This window comes from Lactuca sativa, chromosome 7, assembly GCF_002870075.4.
Source record: "Lactuca sativa cultivar Salinas chromosome 7, Lsat_Salinas_v11, whole genome shotgun sequence".
In the NCBI taxonomy this organism is placed as follows: domain Eukaryota; kingdom Viridiplantae; phylum Streptophyta; class Magnoliopsida; order Asterales; family Asteraceae; genus Lactuca; species Lactuca sativa.
The window spans coordinates 5,603,252-5,623,865 of NC_056629.2; the positions used below are offsets into that span (position 1 = coordinate 5,603,252).

The 20,614-nt window shown below is 32.5% G+C and overlaps 2 protein-coding genes across 2 annotated transcripts; one reads left to right on the forward strand and one right to left on the reverse strand.

Annotated features, from left to right (window-relative positions):
* Positions 1 to 7,398: 7,398 nt before the first annotated feature.
* LOC111902678 (uncharacterized) lies at positions 7,399 to 13,993 on the forward strand. Its single transcript, XM_042896387.2, has 7 exons — positions 7,399 to 8,788; positions 9,384 to 9,597; positions 10,260 to 10,327; positions 10,442 to 11,615; positions 12,059 to 12,234; positions 12,851 to 13,046; positions 13,126 to 13,993. The coding sequence occupies exons 2-7, from the start codon at positions 9,441 to 9,443 to the stop codon at positions 13,728 to 13,730; spliced, it is 2,376 nt and encodes a 791-aa protein (XP_042752321.1). The 5' UTR covers positions 7,399 to 8,788; positions 9,384 to 9,440; the 3' UTR covers positions 13,731 to 13,993.
* A 1,580-nt stretch (positions 13,994 to 15,573) lies between these two features.
* On the reverse strand, positions 15,574 to 18,710 carry LOC111902679 (rop guanine nucleotide exchange factor 3). The gene is made up of 8 exons (XM_023898497.3): positions 18,280 to 18,710; positions 17,587 to 18,000; positions 17,391 to 17,507; positions 17,156 to 17,310; positions 16,973 to 17,047; positions 16,582 to 16,875; positions 16,153 to 16,497; positions 15,574 to 15,875 (listed from the first exon to the last, which is right to left on the reverse strand). The coding sequence occupies exons 2-8, from the start codon at positions 17,945 to 17,947 to the stop codon at positions 15,753 to 15,755; spliced, it is 1,470 nt and encodes a 489-aa protein (XP_023754265.1). The 5' UTR covers positions 17,948 to 18,000; positions 18,280 to 18,710; the 3' UTR covers positions 15,574 to 15,752.
* Between the last annotated feature and the right edge of the window lie 1,904 nt (positions 18,711 to 20,614).

Consider the following 20,614-nt stretch of genomic DNA (forward strand, 5'->3'; position numbering starts at 1 on the left):
TCTGGCAGGGTAGGTCAGGCACCCCAGAATTTGCCCGACAGTATGTATGTTGTATGGTATGTGGTATGATGGGGGGAAAACTCACTACACTTTGTGCTTACAGTTTTCAGTTTTGTTTCAGGTACCTCTTCATCGAAGGGGAAGGAGCCAGCACAGTAGCAACGCATCACTCACACACACAGGATTTCCGCCTTAAGAGATTATTGGGATTGTACTCTGACATTATTACTATTTTATGTTATGGTTTGAGACACGTGACAACGTTTTATGAAATGATATGAATCTAACATGTTTTTCAGTAAATTGTTTTATAAGTTACTTAATTAAAAACAAAATTTTTGGCCTTGAAAATTGGGATGTTACAGAGATGGATATACCTTTTTTAATTCTAAGGATCCAATCCAAATATCGTTCCAGAATTGAATGTTGTCCCCAGATTTGACACATTCTCTAAATACATCATTGATATTCATGCCCATAGATTCCATTATTCCAAGGCTTTTTTTGACACCTGCTATGTTGTTCCATACACCACTGAGAGATTTCTTAGAAAGATAGTCTTTAGGTTTATTGAATAAGTTATGAACTCCACATATAATCTTTCTCCACAGAGCTGATGTATCATTCCTCAGTCTCCACCACCATTTGACCAGTAGTGCAATGTTTAGAGATCTTATGGAACCAACACCTAAACCACCTAACTCATTAGGGTTAGTGACTTTTTTACACGAAACCCAATATATTTTATTTTTTTCATCGTTTCCCGCCATATGAAAGATCTTCTTATCTTTACAAGCTTATCAATTACACTTAGAGGAGATTTAAAAAGCGAGAGATAATACATGGGAAGATTTCCCAATACAGAAGTAATAAGAGTCAATCTCCCCCCACCCCCCAAAAGATAATGTTTTTGCTTTCCATCTCGTGAACTTGGATTGAAACTTGTTGATAATTCATGCTGGTCCCAACTGGTACTCCAAGGTAGATAAAAGGTAAAACACTAGCCTCACACCTGAGTATCCTAGCACCCGATGCAATTTCACAACTAGATGCCACAATGCCATATACCGTGGATTTGTAGAAATTTACCTTGAGGCCATAGGCCATATGGAAGCAATGTAAGATACGAGCTTAGTTTTTCATATTCAATCTGCACCATTCTCCCATAAATAACGCATCATCTACTTAAAACAGATGCGATAGTTTGGTATCAACTCCTGAAATTTTTATCCCTTTGAATATGTTTTTCTGACCAGCAGTCTTCATAGATACGTTTAGTCCTTCCATTGCTATAATGAATAGAAAAGGGGATAAAGGATCTCCATGTCTCACTCCTTTTGAGATCTTAATTTCTTTAGTTGGACTACCGTTGATGATAACAGAGGCACGGGCAGATGACAGACATCCTCGAATCCATTTTCTCCACTTATTCCCAAATCCCATTTAACGTGGATGTCCTAATACATTTAATGATTTAAAAGGAAGCCAAGTTTCATAAATGTGTTTTTTGTCATTAAGCTTTCAAATTTCGATTTATTGTTATAAATTTATGTAAAATTTTGAATTAAAGTTACCATACTTTGCAAAATTTGATTAAACTTTTACTGAAAATGAAAACATATGATAATTTGTTATGTGTTGATAAGGAAGAATCTTTAGGTCTATTTATGGTGATGGTTAGGTGAGCACATGAATTCAACATGAACCTTTGGTTTAGAGGCAAATTAGCACATATCAACGAATAAAATGATACATAATTTTATAACCACTTGAAAAATCTGTTGTCTTCAGAAAAAATGGAGAACTAAGGTAAAACTCATTGGAAAAAACGTACAAGGCAGCAATACAATTTTTGGTGTATATTTTAATGGACAAGTTGTATAAAAGACATTAGGTCTAGAAAAAAATATTTAATTTTGACATTGTGTTTATTATTTTCTCGATTAAGTCTCTAAGTTTATATTGTTGTTGCAAATGTAACCATTCGACCGGGTTTACTTTAGGTGTTTTATGTTTCAGTTACTGACTGGGCAAAAACTGATGTTGCTTCCGTATATGATATAAATTGGCCAACATTTTAGTTAAATTGAACCCTTATGTAGATTTGTATTCATTTTTATTTATTTCTTCTTATTTTATTTCTCTTAGAACATCCCAATTTTGTGCAATAACTTCTTAAGATTGTTCAAGTGGTTCATCATATCAGAGTGGTGTAAGCAAGACAATAAATGTTTCCTTGTTTACATCACCCTGAGATGATGAACCACTTGAGCTACGTTGAAAAGTCATTGCAAAAAATCATGATTCTCTAAGAGAATAAAAAAAGAAGAAATAAAGAAAAGTGAATATAGATTTAGATAAGTGTTCAATTTAACCAAAATATTTGTCAAATAGGATCATATATGAAAGCTACTTCAACTTTTTGCATAGTCAAATAAGTACGATACATAAACAAATCGAATTACGATACATAAACAAATGATTCGATTGGTTAAATTTACAAAAAAATATATAAACATAACACAATGTCTATCTTTTTTTTTTTTGAAAAAAAAAATATTGACGTCTTTTATACAATTTACCTTGTTTTAATTGCACACTATATTTTTATATTTAATAATAACATTCAATTGATTTTTTCAGATTGCGAAGAATTCCCCCTGCAACTTTGGATTTCTAATGATCAAAAGGAAACTCGATTTTAAAAATCATTAAAAGAAGCGTATAGAATTTCTTTATTTATTAATCAAATGAAGATTTAATGAAACTTCGTTATGATTTATTGCTATCAATCCCATTAAGTTTTGTATTTTCATGTTTTTGTTGGACCGAGTAACGAAAACCACACACCCTAAGATATCGTTTGGCAACGAGAACCAACCTTTTGTTCACGTTTTCAAAACGGGGGAAAAGAACAACAAAAACGACATTAATTTGACAGCTATATATTTCCTTTCTTCAATGAAGCGTAGACAATCTTTTTGAAAATTGTAACATGACTTGTTTTATGATCTTCATTTTGAGTGTTCTAAAATCTTAATCGAGTTAGGGCAACGTATTGGTTTTACACTTTTCCAAACATGAACCTTTTCTCCATCTTTTGCTAACTTTTTCATGCATTTTATCTCTCATCCCTACGTTTCTTTCTTCCCTACACGTTATGTTCTCTTTAACGATCGATGCATGTCATTGTCATATCATGAATGTTTCTTTTTCATACCACAAATTTGTCCTATGTAATATGTATATCTCAAATACGTGGATTTTTTTTATAATATAATGTTTAAATGATTACTAATAATGTTATGTGATAAAAAACATACAGGCTAATTATCATAAATCGTTTCCAATGTTAACCAACACCTTAATTTCTTATATTACGCACGTGCCACTTTCATTATATTTCATCTTACATAGGGTCAAACATAAAAACTCATATACAATTTGAATGACTCAAAGTTTGAAGTGTATTGGAATTCTTACAACTTCCTAAACCGGAGCATTAGAAAAGAGATGATTATTATAATATTCTAACTTTAATAACCATAACTATACATTAAGAAATTTTAAATTTCTTAAAAGAAAGAAAAGACCCCAACTTGATTTTCTACCTCTAAACATGCTGAACAGTTAAAGGTGATCTTTAACTTATCATATTTTTCATATGGAAATGAAGCATGTAATTATTATATGTAAATAAATAAATATTGTAATATTTGACATAATCCGTGTTTTATTATGTGCATTTAACAGTTTATTATGTGGATTGCTCTATGTACAAATACCTTTATAGGATATATCCGATATACTGTAAGGTTTTGGTTGGACTGCTTTGTACGAATTCATTGAGATTGACTTTCGATATTGCATTTCCGACATAACATTTACTCTTCGAGATATCCTATATGTGTAATTGACAATATATGAAGTAACAACTTTTGATGTACTCTAATTTGGAAAGCATGAGTTAGTTTATTTTTTATATTTATTGGAGTTATAAGCTATCATTTTAAAAAACTATTCGAAATAGTTAGATAATAACATGTTGGAGGCGCAAGTCCTTAGATCCCCGTCATTTGTCGTTTTGAGATCAAACTGATCGGATATAAATGTGCATTTCGTACCACCTATTTTACATTACAATTAATAATATTCTTTGGTATTCATATTAATTCCAATTACACTTAAATGATTGCGAACACTTAGGTGATTGTTTTTTGGAAAAGCTCTTTTTGAGCATTTATGTCCGCAGAGAGAGGGGGGGGGGGGTGAGATATTTACGTATGCGTGTTGTTAGATGCATAAATTGCACATTTTCATAACCTAATTTCATGTTTATTTATAGCATTGAATTGCATTTTTAGTGTAATACTCATTCATTTTGCATTTAAGGACATTATCGAGGATCTATCAATATTTCACCATTTTTTGTGGATGTTTCAGGGTGATTTGAAGATTGGAGCATGCTTAGGATGGTCAAGGGAAGCTCTTGGTGAAATTTCGGAACGTTTGGAGCTAAATTGAAGAAATGAAGAAAATTGGAGATTGACTATCTTACAGTTCATTACACGGCCCGCGCTTTGGCAAGGCATACGTTACGCGGCCGCACTTTGGAAGTATTTCAGCACATCAAAGTCATTACACGGCCGTGTAATGGCAAGGCATACGTTACACGGGCCATGTAACGTGATCTGATCAAACTTTGAATTCTTAACTTCCGATTTATCGTGTTCTTTTGGCATATTCAAACATAACTTCGACTTGGAACTTCAAGGGCGATTTTGGGGAGTTTATATCATCATCTAACACTTTGGAAACACTTTAATTTGCTTTTTGTAAGTTGATTTGAAGATTATACTTGTTAGATTTGTAGTTAACTTAGACATGTGTGGCTAATTTCTAAATCATTTCTGATTCTGGATTCCTAAGTGTTTGTTGTTAAGTTGTAATTTGCACTTGATTTTATGTTTATCATCTAGTAATCTTTGATTTGATCTTAATTATATGCTTGATTGGTTCTCTTTTCACTTGATCAATGAATTAGGGTTCTTATCAATCTAGTTAATCAAATTATGAAATTCGTATATGTTTTATGATTTGATGTTAGTAACATGCACTTAATTTGTTGTAATTAGATCAAAAATTAGTGTAATAAAAGATTAGATGTTCATAATCCCGAACTTATGAGGAATGTTGGATATTGTAGGTAATTGTTGCAAGATCTTAATGTCATTTAATGATTTGATGCAAGAGCTTGTTTGAATTGAATCAATTAAATGAAGTTTTATTTAAAGAGCATGTTTTGAATAAAACACTTTTGTCAACTTGGGTATTAGAGCTTGTTAGTATCTAAATTACCAACCTAGATTGAACATGAATCATCGTCATATTACATCTTACAACATAATGCATGTATAGGAATCTGAATCAGAATTGTATTTCTTTTATTGATTTTTAGTATTAATCTTGTTTACTTATGAAGTTTAATTCTAGTTCAAACGTAACCCCACCCCCACTTTAATATTATTTGTATGATGTGTGAGAATATGACTAAATAAGAAGTCCCGTATTCTTGTGGATCGACCCTGCTTACTCTATACTATCTTTAGTGTATGAAGTAGCAGTGATTTAAGTTTTATTGTTATATTTTATCCCATTATTTGTTGGTTTGACAGCCAAACACGTGTTTTTTGCAAACTGTTTATTTTTTAGAAGATAATAACTTGTTGGAGGCGCAAGTCCTTAGACCCCCGTCATTTGTCGTTTTGAGATCAAACTGATCGGATATAAATGTGCACTTCGTACCACCTATTTTACATTATAATACAATTAATAATATTCTTTGACATTCATATTAATTCCAGTTACACTTAAATGACTGCGGACACTTAGGTGGTGTTTTTTTTTTTGGAAAAGCTCTTTTTGAGCATTTATGTATGCAGAGAAGGGGGGGGGGGAAGATATTTACGTATGCGTGTTTTTTGCAAACTGTTTATTTTTTAGAAGACCGTAAACGTCCATACGTATGCGCATCCTCTTCTCCAAGAAGACATAAGACATTTCTCGTAGACATCTTTAGTCAATAATAATGATTAAATTATTTTATATATAATTAAGGATCCTCAACTTTTTTCTTTTATATTAAATTTGTACAAATTAAAACCATCTATTTTCTAAAACAATTGAATTACTTTTTTTTTTCAATAAAATTATATATTTGTTTCTTGTGTTTAATATATGAGGTTTTATATGTGTTAAAAATTATGTAAAAATTATAATGGACACAAATTGTGAAGATTATAATAGACACAAATTAATATAGTGTTTCTTTTTTGTAATTATAAAATGTTGTTTCTTCTTTTATTTTAAATTCAATGATATCTTTATATTGAAGAGGATGACAACATTTAGTATTTTAGTTGGTTACATAAAAAAACATTACAACTGTTTGAGTGCCTTATAATTTTATAAGAAAAAAGAGTTTCAGCGATAAATTCTTTTCTTAATACAAGCAACCCAATGCATTGTTTCGAATTATATGGAATGAATAATTAAAAAAATTGTTATAGTGGTTGTATAAATTATATTTCAGTTATACAACTAAAACTATTTGAATTTCAGTGTTGAATAACTTTTTTAAGTTTCATAAAACGGTTTATTTATGTTTCAACTTATTTTATCAACATGTAGACATTAAAAAAATAAACTTATTTTTTTATTTTTGTAAATTGCAAACGTTTGGTCCATTTCATTTTCTATAAATGTCTGCAAATTTGGTCCATACTCAGGGGCGGTTCTAAGGGCTTCCGGTGTGGCACCGACAACACCTGATTTTTTTGTTCGTAGTAGAAAAATTTTCAATTTTTTGAATTTTTTTACCTATTTTTCATGTATTATCAAACACCTATTTTATTCCGACAACACCTACTATATATTCTTGCGTCCGTCTCTGTCCACACTGCACACCTTATATCCCTTTAAAACAAGCCAAACTTATTACATTTTTACAAAAAAAAATTATTATATTTTATCATAAGATAATTAAACTTTTTTATATTAACTAAATAATATACTTAAATTACATATAAAATTAATATTATCGGTTTTATATGAAAAGAAATACACTTGATTTAATTTAATATTTGTGAAATAAAAAAATGCGATTTAATGTGATATAATACATACTAAACAATTAACTTAAAAACAGCAAGGACCACTCCCACATGTCATTCGCCCTTCTAAAAAGGTGCATCCCAACAATGTTTGGTCAAATTTCCTTCCCCCCCTAATCTACCCCCCCCCCCCCCCCCCCCCCCCCCCCCCCTCCCCCCAACCCCCAACACACACACAAGGCATGCCAATTATACAAAATCTGTAACAGTTGTGAGAGATATGACATAGTCTTGGTGGGGGTGGTGGTGATATTGATGACGAATCCGACATGGGAAAAAAACTTGCAGATGAGATGAAAAACAATGGAAACTTTTGTTTAAAGCTTTCTCTTTCTCTTTCATGATTTTGTCATCTGCGTGTTTTTTGGAGTGTTTTGGTGTGTGTTATGAATTGATTCCAACGGCCCCACCACATCAAACTTGCTAACTTTCCTCTTCTCAAATCCCAAAACCAAATTTCTCATCGCCAATTTCCCTCCCACCCACCCACCCACTCACCATCACCGTGAAAAAGATCCATACTTCTTCTTCGTCATCTCCATCGCCACTGAAACTATATGGCTGCCATACCAAAACCCATTGTTTTCTCAATAAAATAAGTGAATTGGGTGTTTAATCGATCTGGGATTCTCTCCTTTTGGTCGGTTTATGATACCCTTTTCTCAAAATTCTTTTTTATTTTTATCCTTATTTTGTTTCGTGATCTAACTTCAGTTTTATTTGGACATTTTCTCGAATGTAATTTGATTAGATGATGAAAGATTTGCAGAAAGATCCATCTGGGTGTTCTGTTTCCTGAGCAAATTGAGATTCCCACATTGTATTAAGATCCTATTTTGTATTTTCTTATAGTGATTCATCCAGATCTTTGAGTATTTCTAAAAAAACTTCATTTTTTTCGGCATTCTTATTTTGTGTTTGTGTGATTTAGTGTGTTTTTTTAGTGTATCGTGAATTGATAGCCCCATCACATCAATGCAAAATCTAAGTGTCATTTGCGTCTTCGTCTTCTTCTTCATAGCAACCACCCCACTGCCCTTTTCTCACATTTCTACACTCTTTAATGGCTGCCACAACTTTACACCTAATTTCACTCAATAAAATAAGTGGGTTAGTGATCCATTTGGGGTCTCTCTCTTTTTGATCAATCGAAGAAAACCCTTTTCTTATTTTTTTCAATTTTTTCTTATTTTTTTATATACTTAGCGTAAGCATTATTGAAGCATAATTTTCGACTTTTTTTTTGACGTTATCTCCAAGATAATCGATCAGATTCTGGGTTTTTTGTTTTTGAGAAATTTGCAATACCCACATTGAATTAAGTTCTCTAACTCATCAAAGATTTTGGTTACAATCCGGATGTTTGATTTCTCCAACCCTTCAAATTTGCGGCTTTTCTGGAGTTGTAGATTTGAGTTTTAGGGTTTTATAAATCTTAAAAGGCATGATTGCTTGTCTTCCAAGGTGTTGATCATCACGTTCTTCAACTGGATTGCAAATCACACTTCTCAAATTGAAATTACGAAGTAAAATTGGGTGAAAAGAGAAAAAAGGAAAATACCTTTTTGATTCTTTATCAATACAAGAATTCAAATTCAAAGGGTTCTAAATTTCAGGTATCTTCTCATCGATGCATATACTCATTAATCCTGCTTTTTTCATTTGTATCTTTTCGAACATTTATATTTTCACAATGATCTAAAACCTTTCGATCTTGCAAGAATGATGGTTTGTTCGAAAAAAACAAGTAAGATGGTTCCAAAAGTTGTTCGCTCTTTCATTGATTGGTTTATTATATTTATATAGCATCCTGCTTTTAATTCCCCTTGTGACAACATTATAGTTTGTAATTTTTTCTCAATTATACCAATGCCATCGAAATACAAAGCAAAATTCACTAATCTGTTTTGGCAATTTTCAATTTTTACTATTCATAGTGTTGATCTTTTTGTTAGTTTGTGTAAACTCTAGGATTTTTATAGTATTTTTGCCAATATGTTGGTTGTTTAGGCCAAACATAAGAGAACGGTGAATGGTACGAAAATTGCAACTTTTTTGTCCCATCCAAAAAGGTGGGATAGTGACAAATGCCCTCCTCGTCCTTATCATCAGAAATATCCCTAGAAAGCATTTGTTGACAATAACATAACTAGCTGATTAAAGTTGTGGATAATTTTATAAATTTACACTTACCCGATTCTTTCTTATCAGGAAAAGAAAACACGGATTTTGTTTGATAAAATCATATCATATATATAATATAATATAATGGCAAAGAGATCAAAACAACGTGGTGGTAGGCAAAAGAAAGAGCAGTCAGGTTGTATGTGGGGATTAATTAGTATGTTTGACTTTCGACATGGTCGGGCTACAAAAAGGCTTCTTTCAGATCGCAAAAGATACACACCCACTAATGCTACTCATGGTAAGACGTTTGTTTCCATAGCATAAATGCAACAAATAGCTTTGTATATATATATATATATATATATATATATATATATATATATATATATATATATATATTTAATTCTAGCATTGTATTTTCATTTTTTGGCAAGACTTCTGCTTACATGGAAACTAAAACGGGCTAAATGCAAGAAGATATAGTAACTTACTTTCATTTATGTATTTATTATAGCATATCCTACTTTCGACATTTCTATTACATCCTTGTATTTTCATTTCTTGTTAAGGCATTATACTTTATACCAATTATAGCATTGTACTTTTAGTTTTTTCTTATTTGGACATTGTACTTTAAATAATCTACTCAATTATAGGAATGAAAATTGCTATGTGTTGCATATAATGGGGTAGATTTTTTCAACTACAATTCTGTAATTTAAGTACGTTGCTGTTTCTTGCACTTAACCCAAACTAAAACTATTTGGTGTATGTTTTTCCAACAAAAAGCAAAATATTTGGGTGACCTTTAATTTGATCCGTTATCTATTTAAGCTAAAATCTTCTGAGTTGCATCCATTTGATCCGTTAGAGATAAAACATAACCCAAATTGACCCATTTGACTTGACATGTTATATAAGCAAATGTAAACTTGTAATTTTCTTGTTTTTTTTTTTCAGATTCTCCATACCTTACATCTGAAGTGAGTTTGCCCACAAATTCTGAAGAGTTGCATCAAAGCATCGAGGTATAGACTGTTATAAATATAATTTTTGTAGCTTTTCATGAAATTTAAACCCTAAAACCTTTTTAGGTTATGATTGCTTATTTGATCATTGTTGTCGATACAATTTTTTTTTAGAAACCGGGATTTGATCTCATGAGGACAAGAGTGAAGGAACTTATTAAAGAAGAGATGTTCATGGACCAAGATTCAAAGAAGCAAAATGACATCAACAAGTTAGAAAACCACAAACCCAAGCATACAGAAAAAATATTAAAAGAATCTCATGATCAAGAAATCTCAATCACTCATCAAGTTTCACCTCAAAAAACCTCACATTATCAAGATCTCGAAGCTCTCGTGAAAGAAATCTTGCTGATTTACCAAAAAAAGAACGAACAGAATGATGATCCAGACACAGGGGCAAAACGGTCTTTTCCTATTGTCGAAGAAAAGCTTGTTGCGGCCATCGAGACGTTGCTTAATGAAAACGGTGGCCACAAGAAGTTTCACCATTCGAGAGAGATGTTTCAGATGTTGAGTTCCAATAAAGAAATGTTCTTCAAACTCATTCAAGATCAAAACTCCATTTTACTAAACGAAGACCAAAAGTCAAAGTCAAAGTCAAAGTCAAAGGTGATTTCGGGCCCGAAGTTTCCGGAGACCGAGCTAACTGACCGAGAAACGGAGGAGCCTGTGACCCATAAACACCGCAAGTTTTTCAGAAGAAGGAGCAAGTCCGTAGATAATATACCCATGAATGAAAAGGGCAAAATTGTCATTTTGAAGCCGGGTTCCCCAGAAAATCAAATAGGGAATGAAAATTCGTCACAGTTTTCTTTCATGGAGATTAAAAGACGGCTTAAAAATGCGATGGGGAAGGAGCAAAGAACACTGGGAAAAACCATTGATGGACATGGTGGATGGAGTTCTCCAAATAGAAATCATTTTTATACCGAAAGATTCGCCACAGCTACTAATTTTCATTCATGGAGGTCAAAAGACGATTTAGCCCATGGAAGGGTTTCGAAATTACGAGAATCCGAAATGAACGAGGAGGATACGAATCATCGGATATCGAATATTTATGTTGAGGCTAAGAAACATTTATCAGAGATGCTCACAAGTGGAGATGAAGATGCTGATTTGATGATGAGAAGCTTACCTAAAAGTCTTGGCAGGATTTTGTCTCTTCGAGAGTACAACTCTCTTTCTCCCGGTACAAGTCCTAGAGCACAAGATTTTCGTTTGGTCAACAAAAGTCAACTTTCTACGGACAACGACAATCATGAAGAGAATATAACTTCTGAAGGTATTCTTATTTTTTTTTAAGTTTTAAGGGGGTGTTTGGTTCCGACAAAATTGAAATTTGAGATTCTATTCCATGACAGTTTGGTATATAATATTGACAAAGAAAATTAATTAAAGTAAGAGTTTAAGAGTAAATTACATTTTTGATCCTTGAGTACAGCTAATTTTTTTCAGTTTTGGTCCTAAGAAAACTCTTGCAATTTTGGTTGTTATTTGAGGTTTTCATAACGATTTTTGTCCCAAGTGAAATGACTATTTTTGGGACTAAAATTGCAAAATCAGCCATATTCATGGATTTAAAAGTCAATAAGTTTTCAGCATTCCAATAATGCCAACCAAACGCCCTACAGAAGATTCCATTCCTTTGACAATTCCAATCTTTTCCAAGAAAGCATTTTTGTGAATGAAACGCCCGTAAATCTTGTGTATTGAAAACTTGTGCAGGAGTTGAAGTGATTGTAGAATCGGAATCTTGTGATAAAGAACACGAGGAAGAACAAACAGAAGGTGTAGATGTTTTGTCTGAATCACACGGGTTGTTAAATGGCGTAGAGGACAACCACATTGCAGTGATTCCGGATTCTTCTAATGAAGAAAGCTCTTCAGACAGTTTGAAACAGGTAAGTGTTGTCTGTATAAATAATCTTTAAAAAATATTTGAGATAATGATGTTACACGGGAAATGGAAGGTAAAAGTAAATTAGGGCAAATTTGTAAAAGATTTGGGACTTCAAGTGGGAAATTCCCATTTTTTGGGCTTTCTTTATTAAGTGTTCTTTCTGCATTGAGTCAAGAAATCATACTTGTACATAGCTTATAAGATTAACTGCCTTTTTTTTTTTTTTTTTTTTTTTTTTTGTAAATTATATTTTTGATCCTTGAGTATAGCTGATTTGTGTTTTGGTCCCAAAAAGTTCTCTTGCAATTTGTAACGTTTTTGGTCAAATATTATTTATTGGACTACATTTTTTGGGACCAAATTTAAAATCAGCTATATTCAAGAACCAAAAATGTAATTTACTCTCATTTTCCCATTAAAATGATGTCTGGCCGAGTAAGAGATATATGTGTGCAAATGACCATTTTGCCCCTTCTACCACCCAAAAAGAAACTCACCATATTCATCATTTTTAACAAATCAACTCAGTGGCCAATCACACTAAAATCGATTCACAGAATTTAAATCAGAACACAAAATAACATAGAAATTGAAACATTCTTTTTGTTGATTTGCAGGATTTACCCGATGAGAACGACTCATCATCTTGTGGACCACATATAAATATAATAGAGGCTACAGTAGTAGCTAGCAAGACAGAAGAACGCGAGATCACTCCCTCTGATAAAGCCGGAAAGCCGAGTCCTATTTCCGTTCTCGACCCGTTATTCTCAGATGATGACATCAGCCCCGCAAGAACCGTTTCTCGACCCGGTAACCCCTTGAAATTTTCAATTAGTTAAATGTCTAAAATACCCTTTTTCCTAAACTAACGCTATTTTTTCAATTTCAGTGGAACCTGCGATTCAACCACTGCGTATCCAATTTGATGAAGAACCTGTTTCCCGTTCTGAAGATCAACAAATACGAATCACAAATTCTGAGGATAGTGAGGAATCTGCGTTTGAATACATTGAAGCTGTGCTCCTTTCATCTGACCTAAACTGGGCCGATTTTGAAAAAAGGTGGCTTTCGGGTACACAGATTCTCGATCCATCTATATTCGAGGAAGTGGAAACGTTTTCGGGTCGGGCCCAATATGATCAACGCCTTCTATTTGATTCGACCAATGAAGTTCTTGAAGAGGTATGCGATCATTTTATTCCCGAATCATTGTTCATCAAAAAGGCCGTTTGGCCCGTTCCTAAAGGAATGGATCTAATAAACGAGGTTTGGAGAAGAATCGAGTCACGTCTTTGTAAGGTTTACCCTCGAGATTTAGACAAGCTTGTGAGAAATGAATTGGGAACATCAAAAATGTGGTTGGATTTGGACAATTTTCGATCCGAGTCTCGGGAAATAGTTGTCAAGATCGAAGAATCAATCTTTGAAGAAACAATGGATGATACCCTTTTGAGTTTATTTGATACAACGAACCATGGTTTATCTTGTTCATGAAGAAGACCTTGATTTTGGGATTGGAAGATGGTGTTCTTGTTTTCTTGATTAGGGAGGATTTTAGGGTTTGGTTAATGTGTGTTTCAATGTTTTGTGTGTTTCTGTTACTTTTTTCACATAGTTACAAAGATACATGAACATGGAGGTTAGTTTGTAACTACATATATAATCATATAAATAGGTGGTGGTTTGTAGTATTTTGTATTCGATAACAATCACATATAACAAATAAATTCATTTATGATAGCTGTTTTATTATAAAAGATCAGTGAGTATATATTGTTATATTGTTTTTTTTTTTTATTTAAAAATAACATAACACATTTTAATACATTCCTAAATTACATCATTATAACATGCTTTAATCTATTCCTAAATTACATCATTGTTCCATACTTAGAACTCACACCCACTTGGTTTATAAGCCCTTTGTTAGTTAGATAGGACAAGACAAAACTTGGTTTATAAGCCCTTTGTTAGATAGGACAAGACAAAACATGAAATGGTGATTTTTCTTGTAATGTTTATGTCATTGTTTTATAAGCCCTTTGTTAGAGAGGACATGAAATGCTGTTTTTTTTCTTTGTAATGCCAGTGACATGAAAAGCTGTTTTTTCTTGTAATGTGATTGACATGTATTGTATTGGGTTAGAATGTCATCTTCACCATTATGAGAAGGGTGTTGTTCTAGGCTAGAAGATATCTGAGTAGATTAGAAGACTATTTCACATCTAAACAAAAAAAATCCATGCAACCTTTTAAAAAACAAATGATTTGCAATGACTAATATTAATACATGCACATGGTCAACATGACGCAGAAAAAAAAAAAAAAAAAAAAAACACAAACATCACGGTCATCACCTAAGATCACTCGTCGGGATTTGAATCCCATCACTTTGGATTGTTCTTTTAGTGGTTGCCCATTCATGTTTGTACTTTAATTCTAAATAAATGCTTGCTTGACTTTACGTAATTACACCCACCGAAAGGGCTATTAACTTCATCTTCGAACGTTAGGCTTGTTATTTGCATGGATCACGCGAATTTCTTCTAAATAAAATTTTCCTATTAAACATGTGTAAAAAAAATTAAGTCACATGAAGCTAGTCAATCAACATGTTGTATTAACGCAATCACAAAAAAATCCTCCACATTGTTACTTTCCACCGACTTCTCCTAAATTATGTTATGTAACAAAACATTATATTCATCAAATATCATGGATTCACGGTGTATATATAATATATACATGCATTTATACAAGCACTTTTGAGAAATTAAATAACTTTTTTTTTTCATAAATAGAAAAAGGGCATGAAGTTATTTTTTTGGCCCATGTTGTAAGCTTATGCGCCTATGGTTATTATGCTTCTAAGCTTCTTCATTTTTTATGTAGGGTTACGCCGTTACGACCACGCATAATTGAAATTTTTATCTTCGGGTTCTCTCAAAAATATCATCCGATACAATTGCTTGACTTTTACTTTCATATAAGGCCATATATGTTACACACATTGTATTAGTTTTTAAAAAGGTTAAATATGAAACTAGGCTGTTAGTTTATCATTTTATGTATTCAACCTAAAAGAATGATGTTATAAACGGTCCGAAGGTGACGCATGTCGCTGTAAACTGTAAAATAACTAAAACTAAAAGTATGTTGCAATGAATGGTAGAAAAATGAAGTATGTTACAATAAACCATAAAAGGTCAACCATTTATCAAATCTATTCTAAGATGTTATATAATAAGTTAATCTACCAAATCCTAGCTTTTGCTTAGTAAATTATCTATTAATTCTCCCTAGTTAAATGATCTTGTAGCATATGCAACAAATGGTGTATACGAATTTGAATTTGATCAATTTAGTTGGCAAAAAGGTTCTACCCATTACTGTTAACTCCAGTCAAACCACTTTTACATCTACTTCCTAACTTTTCAAGTGTCATTTACATGAAGAAAAAAAAGAGAGCACAAAAAGAGGCAAACGAAAGATTGAAGTTGTCTTCAAAACAAGGCCTTATGATTCTTGGTTTCTCATGGATTTGTCTTCAAATAAAACATCTTCAGTCCAAGCAACAATGTTGAATGCCAAACCTTCCAGTACCCTTGAATAGCTTTCCAATATAGCTTGTCCCACATCCTACACAAATACATATATAACTTCAAATGAATTATGAGGGTTAAAAATGTTACCTTTTCAAAACAAAGGGGACTTTTGTTTGTAAAATGTTTTTCGATTGGATAAATCCATCAAAGGAAATGGATTCCCCAATAAACGATGAAATCCATCAAAATATACAATTTGAAGGATTCCGACGGATGGAATTCACTCCATCGCCAACTAAACACGCTAGATAGAATCTCGAATTCCAATTCCGTAGAATCCACAAGTCCTAATTTAATTAAGTCGAAGTTACCTTGTTATATTGAATCTTGCTTGTATCCAATGTCGTTTGCGAGAGTTCGGGGTACCGTTGTTTCAAGCTAAACAACAAACTATCGGCTCGATCCGCTAAAATCACATTCTTATCGCTCCGTTCTACTTCCGCCACGTGTTGTTTAACCATCTCCCATGATGATTTTGAATAACTTGCACACGCTTTACGCCTCCATGTATACATAGATGCCTCGACTCGATCCGCCAACTCAAGCGCTTCATGTTCCGAGCTTATGTTAAGACAATCAAGAAGGTATTCCGGTGAAAATTTCCCCCCGGATGTCATATATCGGTATATCGTATCCCCTACACTTGTTCTTCCACACTGAAAAAACAACAAATAAGATGTAAAGATTCCAATCCATTTTGGAATTGGAACTCTCAGACTGAAACCCTGGTTTTTTTATACCTTGGGGAGGGAAGTGATATATGTATGTGGTATTTCCATTTCGGCGAGAATGCTACTATTGATGGCCATTGCCGCCTTGTGGATTTGATTGGCGGCATCACGTTTTTGTCTTAAATGTTTTCTGGCGGTGTCGGAGAGACCTTCGGAGCCCACACAAGGAACCGGCAACCACCATTTTTCGTCTTTTCTCTGAGGCTGAGGAATCCTCCGGAATGATCCCGTTCGGGAGTTATTTGACATGCTTCCTTGTTCCACATACCAAAACTCTGTTTCTTTGAAACTTTCCAATATTTCCTATATTACAAGAAACAAGAGAAGAATTCACCCTTAATTCTGGAAAAAAAAAAAAAAAACTATTAAACTCTGAGGAAAATAGATGTTGTGGTCTTACTAAGAGTAGCGCATCAAGTTTCTTTAATGCTGGAAGGTTTATATAAATATCTGACCTTGGCCGACTAGACATCACCTGAAAAGTTATTCCAATATTAACCCCAGGAGTATAATTTTATAGCGACCACTTATAAGAAACTCATCAGAAACGTAATAAAAACAACAATTTTTTTTTAATGGGTACCTCCATGGCTTTTCCATTCTGTAAACTATGTGATGAAGGAATGAACTCTACAATGTAATCGCAAACAGAAAGTAAGCAGTTCATCTCCCTTTTCCACATCATCTTTTTCTCAGGATGCAAAGGCTCCAGCTTTTGGTGTTGACCAAACATAGAAGCTGAAAACATCATAAAAACAATCATATGATAATAACACATGGAATTTCATCATTCAAGGGCATTTATGTCTTTTGCATACCATAAAGATTTGTGATGGCATTAGACACGGTAACTGCAGTTGAAACTCCTTTACCACTTCCAGACATGTCTTCTCCCAGCAAAAGCTTTGAAAATCTCTCTTTCATCATTTCAAGCTCTGTTCCAAGAAAGATTTTGTATAAAAAAGAATGTATAGATTAATAAATTGAAATGCAATAAAAATTAAAAACTCTCACCTAAATCCATAGGTTCACGACTCTCGGGTTTATCTTCTGTTTCAAATTTATGGTTGGGCTTCACTAGACCAAATCTTGAGAGGGCTGGCCTGTAAGGGGATCTTCCGGTGGCCGGCCAGCTGACCGGAGACTGTGTCTCCGATGAACAGCTGTTATTGTCATCTGTTAATTGCTCGGAGAAAGCTGAAGTCTCTGAGTTAGTTCTATAGTAAGCAAAAGAATTGCCACTGAGTGTTGAATTGACTGTAGGTGATTCATCATGATCATGATCATGATCATCTGCTCCTTGATCCAATGAAGAAATCGTTGATGACTCAAATCCCAAATCAGAGGTCTCTTCAAAATCGTCTAATTTCTCCATTTTTAATGGGTCTCTGGCACTAGAAACTTTGGATTAGTGCTAGAAATTCACTCCTGCATTTATACAAACAGTTGGCGTGCATTAAAAAGGATAACGGAAAGAAATACCGGGAAAATACTTGAATTGCAAGAATCTTCGTAAAGGAAAAGCAAAAAAACAAAAAGAAATCTTGAAACGTCACTGTTACCTTCCCTTATATAGTTGTTATATATACAAGTAATTCGCTAGCAAAAAGCTTATATTTCAAAAAAACTAAACCCAACGGTTAGATCATTCAAAATACCAATACCAACATAAAAAGGAGATTACGAATCTTTACAGAGAGTTATTACCTTTGTTCGAATTCGAAACAGTTCCCTCTTTAACCGCAACAGCAGCAAATAATAAACAATCTTGATTTCCTTTTTCTCTTTCTTCAATTTTTGGTCACCCTTTCCCTTTTTCTCGAAAAAGGAACTGCAGAGGCGTGCTGCTCGCTAACCCAGTAGAAATTGCAGGCGTCTGATCCTTAATGCGACCATTTCTGAACGAACCCCAGTTGGTAAATGATCTTTGAAATTAAAATGGTGGAAAGATGATGATGAACGATTATCTGTAGTCTTGATTCTTATGAAGGACAATGATTGATTGACCTTGTTGCATGAGTTGGTACAGCAGGAGAAGGTTCTATACAACTTAAGAGGTGGTGTCGTTATGTAAATAATAAAGGGTTGTCCTTTTTACAGAGATGAAGTTGACGAATCCTGACCCAAATTAAATTTCCATTAATAACAAAGATACCATATGGAAACCATATCATTACTTTAGACAAGGTTCAGGTTCATATTTCTTGAAATTTGGAGTGATCAACATGTGTTTTTATTTATTTTATTTAATTATTATATAAACAAACCTTAGAAAAAAAATAATAGTATATTATTTTTAATATATGAAAAATTATTACATTATTTTATTTAATAAAAATATTTTATATTTTGATTGGGTCTAAAATAATGTTTTGTAATCGGTAAATTCTTAAAAAGATAATAATGTTTTTGTTTTGTACAATAAAATCATTTTATGTTCGTAAAAATATTCAACAAAATGTTTCTTGAAGAAAAAAAAATACAGGAAATAAAGAGGAAGATAAAATCAAAACATAAAATAATATTATTATACAAAATAATAATTTTCATGGATTAAATGATAATATATTGAGTTTTCTAAAACCCTATAAGTAGACTAATCCATTTTTATGAGTTTGCCCGTTAAAAAGAATCAATTTAAATGTGATTTTCTTTTAAGAAACACATGAACAAAACATAAAATGATTTGTTATAGAATATAATAAAATAATAATAGTTTTTCCATGTCTTCGGATCCTCAATAGTTACTTTCCCATTTCTCAGAGTGTAAGGACTTTCGCAGAACCTCTCTAACGGATGTCGTGGTCATTTAATAAATTTATGTTTTTCATGGTTATTTGCTACAAACACCCATTCATTTTGGTCATTTGATAAATTTTATCTAAAAAATAAAAATTACTATTTTATTTTTATTTTAGATTCTTACCCCCTTATGTTAAGGACCTCATTAAATAAGTAATACAAAGTATATTGATATTTATAGGGGAAACTTTAGCAGTTGGAATTATAAATTAGGCTAAAGACTGTCGTGATGTTTAATTTTGTCAATGGTAAAAGGGTGTTACATAGGCGTCATATAAAATTTTACAATTTTTGTCATACTTTGCCTATGAATGGGGTGTTATGGTTTTTTTGTACCAATGGTATATATATAGTTGTATTTAATATTTATGTTAAAAAAAATTACAATGACCAATCAGGAAATAGAAAAAGTTTTACCATTGAAATTTGCCACCGATGGAAGTTCACCTATAAGATTTACCATTGGCAAAAAAAAGTTAGGGTGTGGTGGTGAACACCTGTAAAAGTGTCACATAGGCTTTTACCAATGACAAAACTCTCCCACACCGTATAGCTTTATAAATTAAAAAAAAAGTTATTGATAAATAGTTTATCAGTTAATTCTAAAAAACAAAATTTGTCAAAACACTTAAATTACCGGTTATCTAGTTATTACAATTTTAAATAATAAAAAGTTTATATTTAAGGTCGCTGAGGAATTAAAGTTGCTTGCATTGATCATATTTCCAGCACGTCCATCCGTATAGCTAACAAGTTTTTATACAATTTTTACCGGGTTTATAAACTTGTTGCTATCTTGGGGTTATATATTTAAAAGGTGTAACATTTGTTTACGTCATGTATAAAAGGTGTCCTGCGTGAATTTGTGCACATCATGTATAAAAGGTGTTATGCATGAATTTTGCAAAATTGTTGGACAAAAAAGTGTGAATTTTGCGAGATGTCTCAAAATAATGCAATCTGAATTAATATCATATCTAATAATACGTATTTAATTTCTAGCAAAAAAAAAAAAACTTATCAAAACATATATGAGTTAAAAAAACCATTATACTCTTTTTCGTCTTGATTCTTAAAAAACACAAACTCCATACCAACATTAAAAATCAATATGTTCCGTATTACAAATTCCATACAAATAATAAAAATATGTTAGATAAACCTAACATATTTTCGTCTTGATTCTTAAAAAAACCATTATATTCTTTTTTAGTGCATTAAAAATCAAATATTTTCAAAA

Coding starts and splice junctions, on each gene's coding strand:
- LOC111902678 (XM_042896387.2), top strand. CDS start 9,441: ATGGCAAAGAGATCAAAACAACGTGGTGGTAGGCAAAAGAAAGAGCAG. Junction 11,616..12,058: donor AGAGAATATAACTTCTGAAG/GTATTCTTATTT, acceptor AAACTTGTGCAG/GAGTTGAAGTGATTGTAGAA. Junction 12,235..12,850: donor CTTCAGACAGTTTGAAACAG/GTAAGTGTTGTC, acceptor GTTGATTTGCAG/GATTTACCCGATGAGAACGA.
- LOC111902679 (XM_023898497.3), bottom strand. CDS start 17,947: ATGGAGAAATTAGACGATTTTGAAGAGACCTCTGATTTGGGATTTGAG. Junction 17,508..17,586: donor TCGTGAACCTATGGATTTAG/GTGAGAGTTTTT, acceptor TTCTTGGAACAG/AGCTTGAAATGATGAAAGAG. Junction 17,311..17,390: donor TGCCATCACAAATCTTTATG/GTATGCAAAAGA, acceptor TGATGTTTTCAG/CTTCTATGTTTGGTCAACAC.